The 13,321-nt window shown below is 45.4% G+C and overlaps 2 protein-coding genes across 3 annotated transcripts in view; one reads left to right on the forward strand and one right to left on the reverse strand.

Annotated features, from left to right (window-relative positions):
• The window catches only part of KDM1A (lysine demethylase 1A), a 54,886-nt gene extending 48,696 nt beyond the window's left edge, over nt 1-6,190 (reverse strand). For both annotated transcript variants that reach the window (XM_037135997.2, XM_037135996.2), the window contains exon 1: nt 5,706-6,190. In XM_037135997.2, coding sequence (XP_036991892.2) covers nt 5,706-6,068 — 363 coding nt within the window. In that variant the 5' untranslated portion in view covers nt 6,069-6,190. The remainder of the gene's footprint in view (nt 1-5,705) is intronic.
• A 3,770-nt stretch (nt 6,191-9,960) lies between these two features.
• On the forward strand, nt 9,961-12,047 carry TEX46 (testis expressed 46). The gene is made up of 2 exons (XM_037135799.2): nt 9,961-10,152; nt 11,850-12,047. Exons 1-2 carry the CDS (start codon nt 9,961-9,963, stop codon nt 12,045-12,047), a joined length of 390 nt encoding a protein of 129 aa, XP_036991694.1.
• Nucleotides 12,048-13,321: the final 1,274 nt, after the last annotated feature.

A 13,321-nucleotide genomic window follows, 5' to 3' on the forward strand; every position in this document is an offset into this window, starting at 1 on the left:
GCGCTGACCTGCCGCCCTAAAGGTTGTCAGTTCAATTCCCAGTCAGGGCACGCGCCTGGGTTGCCAGCTAGACCCCCAGCTGGGGCCATGAGAGAGGCAACTGACCACTGTTTGTCTCACACATCATGCTTCTTCCCTCTCTTTCTCCCTCCTTTCCCCTCTCTCTAAAAATAAATAAATAAAATCTTTAAAAAACTTTAAATTTCTTAATACAAAACAGGTAAGTAATATTTTATTTAGGGATTCTGCATAAAATTTTATTTTGTAAAAAAAGAATTTCTCTACTTAATAAAAAGTTTTAAAACCATCTGAAAGAATCACATAAACTCTAAAAAATAAAAACTATTCCCTGAAAAAAGGAATACTTTGAGCAGAAAGGCCTGGGAATCTCTCATCCCTCAGTAAATACTTACAACCAAGGGCATAAAGATGTCCCAGCTGGAGGATTGTGTCAGTAGGGTAGTTACTCATACCTTTACACGGACAAGTTTCTCTTCTACACTCTTGCTATAATGATTCAGTCACTGCCCAATCACCTTAAACCTGTCTTTTGTTTGTGTGTTTTAATCTTTCTTCCTGTTAATTGACCTAGAGTATAACTGCCAGATTAATTTTCCAAATCTGTGATGTTTTCAGGTAGTTTAACAGAGGAACACCAACCTTTTCAAACTAGGGTATAAACTCTCTGGCTCTAACTAGTCAAACTTACTTCTAATCGTTTTCTAACATACTAGTCAAAAGGTCCTCAATGCTGTTTTACGCACCCCTAAACTCACCAAACTCCCTAAAAGCTACTCCCACCTTTTCTTGTTAACCTAAAACCTAAAATCCAAGGTCCACCCCCTCTGCATATTATTTCCTAACTATTCCAAACACGGAAATAAGCCTTCCCCTCCTGTGAATTCCCACAGCACTATGAGCTGCACCCCCCAGTCCAGTGCAGTGCTGTCTGATGAAAGTTTCTATAGTAAGGGCAACGTTCTGCATCTATGCTTCCGATAAGAGAGAACTAGCCACATGTGGCTACTGAGGACCTACCACGAGGCTATCAGTATTTAAATTAAAATAAATTCAGCCCTGACTAATGTGGATCAGTGCTGTACTACAAACCTGTCATGGTTGGCTTCCCAGTCAGGGTACAGGCCTGGGTTGCAGGCCAGGTCCCCAGTTGGGGGCACATGAGAGGCAACCCATTGATGTCTCTCTTGCACATTGACATTTCTCTCCAGCTCCTTCTCCCTCCCTTCCTGTCTCTAAAAATAAATAAATACAATCTTTAAAAAATACTTTTTAACTCAGTGTCCTGAGTTGTACTAGTCACAAAGCAAGCATTCAATAGCCACATGCAGCTAGTGGCTACCACACTAGACGGCACAGATCTAATGTCTGGTTCTCTACAGCCCAGACACGACTCTACAACCTGAACACTACTCATCACTCCAACGTCTCTTATTCCTAGAAAAAACTCATTTTCAGTTAAATTCATTTGTTCACTGTTGCAATATTCAGTTATCCACTCTGGACTCCCTGTTGCTTCTCAAACCACTTTGCATTATACCCCAAGCATTTTTCACTTTCTAGTCTTCCCTGATATTATTTCCTAACTATTCCAAACATAGGAATAAACCCTCTGGTAGTACTTTTACTACTGGGTACCTACTTACTATATGCCAGACACTGCAATAAGCATTTTCTTTACATTGTATCTAAATGCAAAAGCCTTACAAGGTATAATTTATTTGCCTGGCAAAAATGAATCATAGAAAAAAACTTTACCTCCAATAAGCCCATCCTTTTCCAGAATACTCTTCCAAAATTCTGCCCTTTGTCAAAGTCCAGCTGAAGGCCACCATTCCTGAAGTGTGTGGTGTCCCTAAAGTCCCAACCTAATCTATCAAATTCAAACCTTAAGTATGTTCCATAACGTTAATGCACACATTCAGAGGTGAACTTATTCAAACACCAATGAAACAAGACTCAGGGTCCCCCAACTGAATGGATCCTTTCCAATAACCTGAACCGAATTTTGATTACGTAAATATATATTTTCTAATGGCCCTGGCCTACAGTAGCTCAGTGCGCTAGGCATCATCCCGATACACCAAGGCTGTGGGTTCATCTGGGTCAGGGGACATACAAGAATCACAGCAAATCAATATTTTTTCTCTTCCTCCCTCCCCCCCCTAAAAATCAATTTTAAAATTAGAATATAACTTAAAAAGAGGGTCCTCAAAACTGAATAAGCTCCCAAGTAAAAAAAAAATATGTATGATGGTCTGTCTGGAGAAAATCCAGCCATTGCTAATATAACTAGAATGGTTTGTGTGACATCGACATCAATGTAACCTGGCAGCCAAGGAGAGTGGACTGGAATGTGTGTGCATGAACAGTGATGACCTCACTGTAGTAGTCAGTAGGGGCAGCAGAGGCTATTGACTGAGCATGTACACTGTGAGGCCACTGCATTCAAAATGACTGAGCAAGTAGAGCAATGAACTGCATCAAACTATGCATTATGCTTGAATATTCCTCCACAGAAACTACTCAGATGATTCAGAAGGCCACAGCTATGGGCAACTGGTAATTGGCAGCTTCATTAAGACAGCATGACCACTCATGCATCATATCTCATACAGAATTTTTGGTGAAACATCAAATCATCCAGGTGACTCAGCCCCCCTATAGCCCAGATTTTGCACCCTGTGACTTCTGCCTTTTCCAAAACTAAAATCACCTTTGAAAGGAAAGTGATTTCAGACATTGATGAGATTGAGGGAAATATGATGGAGTAGCTGATGGTGACTGAGAAAACTGTGTGAGGTCCCCAGGTGCCAACTTTGAAGGGGACTGAGGTGTCATTATCCTATGTACAATGTTTCTTGTATCTTCTTCAATAAATTTCTCCATTTTTCATATTACATGGCTAGATACCTTCTGAGCAGACCCCTGTCTACACTTCGAAATTTCTGAAGCAAATGTCTGCCTGCAGTGGACCCAGCTTGCTTTTCACCCCTATGGGTAGTCTACTCCTGGAAATCTGTGTCCTTTGGCTCCCAAGACTGGCTATGAGTAGGTCAGTGTTCCCAGTTTCTTACTTCCTACTTGCTCCCCCAAATAAACACATAACCCATTTCTTTTCAGAGTTTCAAAGCTCATCACAATGGAAAAATAGGCTAATAAAAATTCAAATAAATACAGGTGAACTAGCAAAAAATCTTACAGCATGTTCCAAACTGATCAAGAGTCTCAATGCAAACACAATCGAAATCTCAGCTGCCTTATTTGTAGAAACTGATAAACTGATCCTAAAATTCATATGGAAGTTCAAAGGACACTGAATAGCTAAAACAATCTTTAAAAAGAACAAAGTTGCCCTGACTGGTGTGGTTCAGTGGATTGAGTGTTGGCCTGTGAACCAAAGGTGCACAGTTCTATTCTAGGTCAGGGCACAGGCCTGGGTTGAGAGCCTAGGTCCCCAATAGAGGGCCCCAGAGAGACAACCCCACACTGCTGTTTCTCTCCCTCTCTTCCTCCCTTCCCCTCTGTCTAAAATAAGTAAAATCTTTGTATTTAAAGGTAAATTTTATGGTATGTGAATTTACACACACACACACACACACACACACACACCCCATAAACAAAAACAAAAAACACCTGTTTTTAAAAAAATACCACACGCCCTGGCTGGTGTAGCTCAGTGGATTGAGCGTCTGCTGGGAACCAAAGGGTTACCAGTTCGATTCCTGGGTTGCAAGCCAGATGCCCAGTAGGGGGCACGTGAGAGGCAACCACACATTGATGTTTCTCTCCCTCTCTTTCTCCTTCCCTTCCCTTCTCTCTAAAAATAAATAAAATCTTAAAAAGAAAAATACCACATGGTTTCTGGACACACTTTTCACTGAAACATAAAATTAAAACCCTATTGGGTTTCTGTCCTCTACTTCACTGAGACTTGGGAGTTGCTAACCTGTGCTTTTCTAACCTATGCTTTGGTAGAAGTCCCCCAAAGCCGTTTTTTTACTTAGCACAGGGTATTCTTGGAGAGAGATCTCTCAAGTGGGCAACTGACTCTAAGAGCTCTAGACTGGGTAATGCTCATCTCAAGAAGCTCCTCGTACCTCAGCTACAGGATTCTCCCTGCCCCTCAACCCCCAGCCCTAAGGAAAAACCAACCCTCCAGACACTTTGATTTCAGACCTCCAACCTCCAGAACTGAGAGATGATAACATTTAAGCCACACAGAGACACACACACAATTTCCTCATACTGACTTGGTATACCCACTTAAAAATTATATACATGTAGCCCTGACTGGTGTGGCTCAGTGGATTGAGCACTGCCCTGAGAAAAAAATAGTTGCTGGTTTGATTCCCAGTCGGGGCACATGCCTGAGTTGTGGACCGGGTCCCCAGTTGGGAGGGGTCCCCAGTTGGGGATGTGTGAGAGGCAATCACACATTGATGTTTCCCTCCCTTCCCCTCTCTCTGGAGGTGGATAAATAACATCTTTAAAAATATATAGAGAGAGATAGAAAACTTATTACATGCACAAAATTATATGAATTGCATAATTTTAAATATTACTTAAAAATTATGTATATACAGTTCCAATTATTTTCAACTGGACCATGACATTTCCAGAAAAGGCCTAAGTCTAAAGTCTGTGCTCTACTTGGGGCAGTGAACACATAATACAATACACAAGTGGTGTATTATAGAATTAAACACCTGAAACCTATCTAATTTTATTAACCAGTCACCCTGATAAATTCAGTAAAAACGACAAATAAAGTCTGTGCTCTAGTACTGTCCCTGCACACTGCAGGTGTCCCATGTGGTCCTTTGTCTCAGAGGGAGACCTACCTCATTCCCGTTCCACCCCTTAATGAGCTCTGTGACTTTGGGTAAGTTGCTTAAAATGTGTGCCTCTGTTTACTCATTACTAAAACGGAGCTGGCAATACCTGCCCCTGGGTGTCCAGCAAAAACAAAACGTTGATGATGCTCTAAACACAGCACTTGGCACCCAGAGACCTGGGATGACTATTGTCTGTGTGCACACCACCCTGTGACAAATCTTTCTTCCCATGGTTGTATCTTGAGTAACTGGTATCAGCTCTCTTAATCAGCTTCATCTGCAAATATCTACGTGAAAAGATCACTGAGAGCATACAAAGAAAAAGGGGGAAACTCCTAGCACACATCAAGGGCTCGGAAAAACGTTCCTTTCTTTTCGGTCTCTTAACGGCTAAGGCAGTTTCGTCAGCATCACCCTGCGGCCCCGAAGTGCTCCCGGCTGACACTCCGTAAATACTGCTGAGCAGCTAGCTTCCAGGCACAGCTGGGAACAAACTAGCGATGTACATCTCCAGCAACGCAAACCATAACTCCACGTCAGGGAGCCATTTTTTCCCACTCGGGAAAATGCGAAGGTGTACAAAATGTAACCAGGGAATCGGCCCGCCCATCAATGCCCCCTTTCCCAGGAGGGCCCGGTCCCAGCACAAAGACCGCCTTCAACACAGGCAAAGACCCTCCCCTCTCACCCAGCTAAAGGGAATGCGGGGTGGATCCACTGACTGGGGGTATCTGGGTGGGCGTGGGGCTTCAGGCCCAAGACCGGGGGAGAGGGGTTGATGGGGGCTGGACAACCTCGGGGAGGCTAGGCACTGGGGTATGTGCTTTGAGGGAGGGGGCCGGGCCTCACCTTCGCCCGCTTGCGCCGGCTGGTCCGTCGCCCCTCCGGAGTTTCTGCGATTCCTGTTTCCATGGGGGTCGCAGATCCAGGCACGACTGTAGGCCCGGCCTGAGGTGCGGCGGACCCTGGCGGCTCGACGAGGCCCCCGGGCGGCGAGGCCCGCGGAGGTTCCTTCTTGCGAGGAGTACGCTCCCCGGCCACTCCCGACGCGGCCTCTGCAGGGCCGGAGGGGCCCCCCGGCGGCGCGGCCACCTCTGAGCCGTTCTCCGAGCCGGCCGCGGCCCCGGCACCGGCCTCCGAGCCAGCTGCCGCCGCTGCAGCGGCCGCCGCCGCCGCGGCCGCTGCAGCCGCCGCCTTCTTCCCAGACAACATCTCGGGCCGCCTGGCTGCCGACAGCCAAAGGGGCCACTCAATCTGTGAGTCCGTGGGTCCGCAACGACCCGGCCTCGCTCACTTCACGCAGTCCAGCGCCACCGCGTACGCACGCGCAAAGCGCGCTCCCGCCTCGCGTCGACAAAAGGCTGAGGCGCCCATGGCCACGCCCCCCCTCCCCCCAGCTGCCATAGAGCGGCGTTCTGGTGGCTAGAGCGGCACCGTGGCAAGGAGCGCGATGCTTTTCTAGAGCGTCCCCTTGGCCTTTAGAGTTGGCCCCAGCACCGTCCTTGTCCTAGGGCTTCTGGGGAGACTGCACCTCCGAGGGCGACCGTTTCATCTAGGGACTTGGGCACACTTATAAATTTATTCACTCATTCATTCACCGCTTCATTTGTCAATTCAATCCATATTTATTAATGCTTACTACGTGACAAGGGTTTAATTATGGAGTTCTTGCTTTCAAAGATGGTGGTGGTGGTTTATTCTTATAACTCCAGGAATCCTTAACTGACCCAATTCTAAAACAGGTTTTGTGTTCTTCAAGCTTATTCCCACAGAACTATAATTGCTTTTTCACATGTCCCTTCAAAATATACTGTAATTTTCAAAAAAATGATTTCATTTACACGAAGTCTGAGAACTGGTAAACCTAATCTCTAGTGATAGAATCCAATTAGTGATTGCCTGGGAGGAGTGTGGGGGGTTGACTGCAGAAGAGCAGGAGAGAACTTGCTGGCAGTAATGAAAATGTTTTGTATTTTGATTGGAGTGGTAGACACATTAGTCAAAACTCAGTGGACTATACAAGTAAAATAGATATGTTTTATTTTATGTTGATTGTAATTCACTGAAGTTGATTTTTAAAAACTATGCAAACAAAAAAGCAAAAGCTGTGCAAAAAGTTGTAGTCACAGGACAACACATGGCTCAGCTGTGAGCTACATTGGCATAGGAACATAAGCAACGCATATTGTTTTAACCCAACTGATAGAATTATACTGAGAGAATGGAGAAAAGAGAAAGTTTGTGGAGGAGAGGGATGAGCGGTTGAGAGGGAGGCGGTGAGGTGAAAATGAGACAGATTCTGCACGGGAGCTAAATGCTCATCTCCCATCATGAAAAGATAATATATAACGTCGAAATTGAGAAATCAAGAAATAGCCCTGGCTTGGTGTGGCTCAGTGGATTGAGTGCTGGCCTGCGAACCAAAGGGGTGCTGATTTGGTTCCCAGTCAGGACACATGCCTGGGTTGTGGGCCAGGTCCCCAGTTGGGGGCATAACGGAGGCAACCACACCTCTTATGTTTCTCTCTCTCTCTAAAAATAAAATAAATAAAATCTCTTTTAAAAAGAAATCACGAAATAACAGTATCCGCATTCTATTTGGCTATATCAAGATAAATTCCAGAAGTTCAATACCAGCTAAAAAAGCTGGAATTATTTCTCTACATCATAGAACTTGAGGGTGGGAAGGGGTGAAACAGGAGACTGACGCTTGTTTGTTCTATATACTGTGGTTTTTTTAGTTTTAAGTAACCAAGGCTCTTTTTATAACTCATCCAACTCCTAACTTTCTACTTAGCAAGGTCAAAAATTATGAAATTCTACCAGTGCTGAAGTCATTTGCAAGTAATAGTTCATAATCCTATAGTTCTTGAACAAATCACATAATCCTACATGAGTTGTTTAACGTATTATTTGTTAAAACTTAAAATTAGATTTTTAAAATATGCATATGGTTTGACCCAACAAAATTGCACTTTTAGGAAAACATTCTCTGGAAATGTTTAAGCGTGGGTACAAAATTTTAACTTCAATGCTGTTTATCTCAAGTTATATATAATAACGATCAAGGAGAACTACACTAAAGGCCCCAAAAGTGGTGACTAATTGAATATATTAGAACATCATAGCCATTGAAATTGATATTTGAACATTAAGAACTTCCATAAAGAATAAAGAACATATGTCAATTTACTGATTTTAAAGAAAGAGAGAATCATTGATTTGTTGTTCTACTAATTTATGCATTCATTGGTTGGTTCTTATATGTGCCTTGATGGGGGATCAAACCCACAACCTTGGCATATCTGGTCAGTGCTCTAATCAACTGAGCTACCGGGCCAGGGCCAAAGTTTGACTGACTGATTTTATTATTCAGAGAAACAGCAGGATGATAAAGGAGAATATGAAAAATTGCTATATTTAGCCACTGCTTGGTGGAAGATCGAATAGTGCAATAAGATTGCAAACTAATTTTAAATAAGGAAAAGCTAGATAATGTCTTACAATTACATAAAAACTAAACTTTGGGGATTATCTTTTCTCTCAGACAGAACTCATTTGCACTTATTTGCTCTCCCAAAATATCATTTGCAACTTATCCATTTTCTTTCCAGAAATACAGGCATACCTTAGAGATACTGCAATTTTGGTTCCAAACCACCATAATAAGGTGAGTACCATGATAAAGTCAGTGTAATCTTTTTGCTGATGGAGGAAGTGGCCTTCAGTTTGTGAAAAATGCAACACCTGTGAAGTATATAAAGCAAAACACAATAAAGTGAGGTAGGCCTGTAACTAATTTCATTTTCTTAAATTGTGTTAAAATACATATAACATAAAAGTTACCATCTTAATCATTTTTTATTTCTTTATTTTTAAAGATTTTATTTATTTACTTTTAGAGAGAGGAGAAGGAAGGCAGAAAGAGAGGGAGAGAAACATCAATGTTCGAGAGGTACGTGGATTACTTGCCTCTCCTCCCCACTCAGCTGGGGACCTGGTCGGCAATCCAGACATGTGCTCTGACCAGGGATCGATCGAATCGCAAGCTGGCAGCACTCAATCCACCGAGCCACACCAGCCAGGGCTTAACCATTTTTAAATGTACCGTTCACTAGCGTTAATTACATTCCCATGGTTGTACAAATAATCTCCAGAACTCTTTTCATCTTGAAAACTTCTGTATCCATAAACAGTCTCTCTCCAACACTCCCCTGCCCCCCCCAGCTCCTCCAACCACCGTTCTATTTTGTCACTACAGACTTGAGCACTCTAAATATTTCACGTCAGTGGAATCAGACAGCTTTTGTCTTTATGTGACTGGCTTATTTCAGTTAGCATAATAGCCTCTAAGTTCACCCACATTGTAGCATGTGTCAGAATTTCCTTCCTTTTTATCCGTTCGTCTGTCGATGGATTTTTGGGTGGCTTCTGCCTTTTGACCATTGTGAATAAGGCTGCCACGGACGTGGGTGTGCAAATCTCACCTCAAGACCCTGCTCTAGGTTGTTTGGGGTACATATTCCCAAGTGGAATTGCCAGAGTAATTTACCCATGTTTTATAAGTTAACATCTGACTCTACGGAGTGGGAACCCTAATCAACATTAAAGAGTAAGTCAAATAAAGTTACTTTCTCCTAAAGTATCAGGTGACTGACAGGTGGGCCAGCTAGAGAATATTCTAGTATTACTGTGAACAGACTTGCTGTAAAGTTTTAGCCTTATTTCCAAATTTTGGGTGATTTTTTCTTTGTATCTCCCTCCCTATGAGAGTAGGGGTTGTGTTCCAGACTGTTTTATTCTCAGTGGCTACGCCCAGAAGTTCTGTTGAATGAATGAGGCATCACTAAGGCCTACATCACCTGGCTCTTGTGAGGGCATTATGAGATGATGCTTGCAATCGGCCTGTCAAAGTCTGACACCTAGTGACCGCTTAAGACATAGGAGTAGTCAGTATTATTGTTATGTGGCAACGGGGGAGGGGTGCTGCTGGGGGCCAGTCATGACTTACAGGACAGGGCAGCCATGACTCCTGGAATGGAGGCAACTGTCCCAGAGAGGGAGCTGAGGCTGGGTCTTGGGGCCTGGGTGCCACCAAGCCAGAATGCTGGAAGAACTAATATCTCTTTTTAGGAATCTCCACGACATACTTGATTCCTCAGGTGCCATTGGAGCATTGGTGGCTTGGCTGATCAGCTATAAGCCAGTCTTGTTTGGGTTCCTATTCCTTCTGCTGTTGCTTAGCAACTGGCTGGTCAAGTATGAACTGAAGCCCACCTCCCCAAAGTCCCAGCAGGTGAGCAAGAGGAGCCTTGAGCTTCAGCTGAGGGTCAGGGGATATTTCCAGCTAGACTGGGGCTTGGGGAACAGGGAAGGTGTCAGAATAACGGGGCACTACTGAGGAACCCCCGACTCTGGCCTGCGTCCCTGCTCTGCAGCTGCCTCTTGGATGGTGAAGCCCCAAACACAACCTACCCCAGGCTTCCAGTGCCTCGGCTACAAACTTGGGACAATCCCACACTCTCCTACCTCAGGTTTGATGTGCACAGGCTTTGGCAACAGTAACAACTCCTTTAAAGGAAAAAATGAAAATGGATAAACTAAAGACACATGTAAAACATAGGTACATCTCTAAAATATAACAATGACGAGAGAGATGTGCACAGATCATGACATACACAAATCTAAAAATATGCAAGACAATGTCCTATCTTGTTTATGAATGCACATACTTAGTGAAATACATTAAGGCAGGATTTTTCTTTTTAAAAAGATTTTCGTTATTTATTTCTAGAGAGAGGGGAAGGGAGGGAGAAAGAGAGGGAGAGAAACATCAATGTGTGGTTGCCTCTCACACACCCCCCACTGGGGACCTGGCCTACAACCCAGGCATGTGCCCTGATTGGGAATCAAACCCGTGATCCTGTGGTTCGCAGGCCAGCACTCAATCCACTGAGCCACACCAGCCAGGGCAGCGCAGGATTTTACAACTTTCACACGATTGACATTTCAGGCCGGACAATTCTTTTAGTGAGGGACTGTCCCGTGCATCGTTGGATGTTTAGCCCCCCAGCCTCTACCCATAAGATGCCAATAGCATCCGTCACCCATTTTGTGACAGCCACAAATGTCTGCAGACATTGCCAAAGGTCCCCTGGGAAGGGCAAAATAGCCTCTCGTTGCAAAGCACTGCTACTAAAAAAAGTGCATGGAAAAAGCAAACACCGAATTCAGGATTGCAGTTGAGATGAGGTCCAGGGAGGGAGGGGGACACTCTAGGAGAGGGACCCCCGTTAAGTTTGTGGTATTTTATTTCTTAAGCTGCTGTGGGAACGCAGGTATTTGCTGTAATCGTTACTTTTTTTTTGGTATGTCTGAAATATCTAATTTTTAAAGGGCTGTAATCGTTACTTTTTTTTTGTATGTCTGAAATATCTAATTTTTAAAGGGCTGTAAAGACCGGAAGTTTGTAGCCGAATCCAAAAAGAAAAGATGAAGTATCATTAGGCTCAGCGAGGGGGCAGATGCCTGTGGTCTCTCCACTGAGACTGGGCAGCCGGGGGACCTGGAAGGGCCCGCCGGGACTCTGGTCACGCCGGGAAAGCGCAGCTCCGGAGACATACATTTGGGTTAAGGGTTTACGTTCTTTGCGAGCGCAGATCGGCAGCCCAGTTATTTATTCCTGTGAGTGTGTGGGTCTCCCCTGCAGGCTGGGTGATGCTGAGGCAGGGACCTTCCCTCTCTGTGCCCCTGCACTCTCACCCACAGGACGCTCTCCTGGCGGCTGGTTGTGAAAGTGAAGGTGTCACTTACAAACCCTGTGGCATGGGAAGGGGGAGGTTATCACCATTAACCAGACTCTCTCTCCTCTTTTCCTGTTGGTGGGGAGCTTAGGAAGAGGGAGAGAAACAAAAGACCCCCGAAGCCAAACCCAAGGGCCCCGCCATGAACACGAGACAACTCGAGAGACTGCACGCCTGCTTTGCTCTCCAGGACAAGATCCTCGAACGGCTGCTGGTCACTGAAATGAAGCTGCAGGTCCTAGAAAACCAGATGTTCATCTTATGGAATAAACTGAGCCGCCAGAACAGGTGGGGCCGGCGGCGGACTCGCCCCGGGGGACAGCACAGACTCAGGGAGCGCGAGTCCATCGTCTCCGTCCTCTCGAAGTGCACGTCCCACTCCCCCTGACTCGGGCCCTGAGCCTGGGTGGCCTCTTCCACTGTTACCTTCACTCAGTAAAACCCTGTCGGACAGAGACTATTGGATTTTCTTAGTGAGTCACAACGCAGGAGAGGACAGAGGCTGCAGGGTCACTGACCGGATCAGCCACAGAGCAGCCTGCAGGCCCTAGAACCGGGCCCTTTGCCCCTTTCGGCGGGACTCCCAAGCCCTGGTTCAGGGCCCTGCGCTCCTGTCCGCCTGGAGCCTTACAGGGGCCTCCCCGGTGCCTGCCCCGCCTCTGGGCTCCCCCTGGCTCTGCACCCAGAGGCCCGAGAGTGTTCACAGCCTGCTCTCAGGCCGACGTCTCTCCGTGGTTGGCAGAATAAAACCCACCCTCTCTACTCGGTGTTTAGGCGTCTGTGACCCGGTCCCCTTTCCAGGCTTTTCCCTCCCATTTCGCACCCTCACACGCTTTATACTCTGCGTGGGGGCTCCTTGAGCGTCAGTTGTGAGGGTGTCAGCTTGGTGATTTCTGTCATAGTCGTGAACCGCCTGCATGTTTAACTCAATGTTGTCCCTTTAAATCTACTCTTTCTCCCTAAATAAACTTATGTGTAAGGGACATGATGATGACACAAATGATTTATCTGTAAATCAAAAACGGCATCATTTGCCTGAAACGGAACTTCAGTGTCAAAACAAAGATGACAGTAACAGAGCAACGTGATTATGTTCCAGCCAGAGCTGGGTTGTCCTCTGAAGGACCGGACACTGTGAATTTGGGGGTAAAAAAAGAAGGTGAGCAAGTGTTAGCCCTTAAAAGACATGCTAGCACCAAGCTGAGACTTTTCTCCTTAAGGGGAATTGGAAAGAAAATCGCTACCTCACTGTGACTGCATGCCTGGTTGGTGTCCCACTTAAAATCACCTCTTTCCAGCCCCAGCTGGGCAGCTCAGTTGGTTAGAGTATTGTCCCGATACACCAAGGTTGTGGGTTCGGCCCTCAGTCAGGACACATACAAAATCAACCAATGAATGCATAAATAGGCGGAACGACAACCCAATGTTTCTCTCTCTCCCGCCCTCCACATTCCTCTCTCTAGAATCAATTTAAGAAATTTATAAACAGTGTAAAAAAATAGTCCTCTCTCTCCCCACATTGGATGCTAACCACACCGGACGAGTGGCCATCCCCCAGATGCACCCGCCTCTCTGCTCACATGGTTTCTTCCCCTGGAGGCCCTTCCCTTCTCTTCTCTGCGATTAAGGTCTCTACTTCTTCCAAAGCGACCACCCAGAAAG

Source organism: Artibeus jamaicensis, unplaced genomic scaffold (assembly GCF_021234435.1).
Source record: "Artibeus jamaicensis isolate MK-2021 breed Jamaican fruit bat unplaced genomic scaffold, CSHL_Jam_final scaffold_847, whole genome shotgun sequence".
NCBI classification, from domain to species: Eukaryota; Metazoa; Chordata; class Mammalia; order Chiroptera; family Phyllostomidae; genus Artibeus; species Artibeus jamaicensis.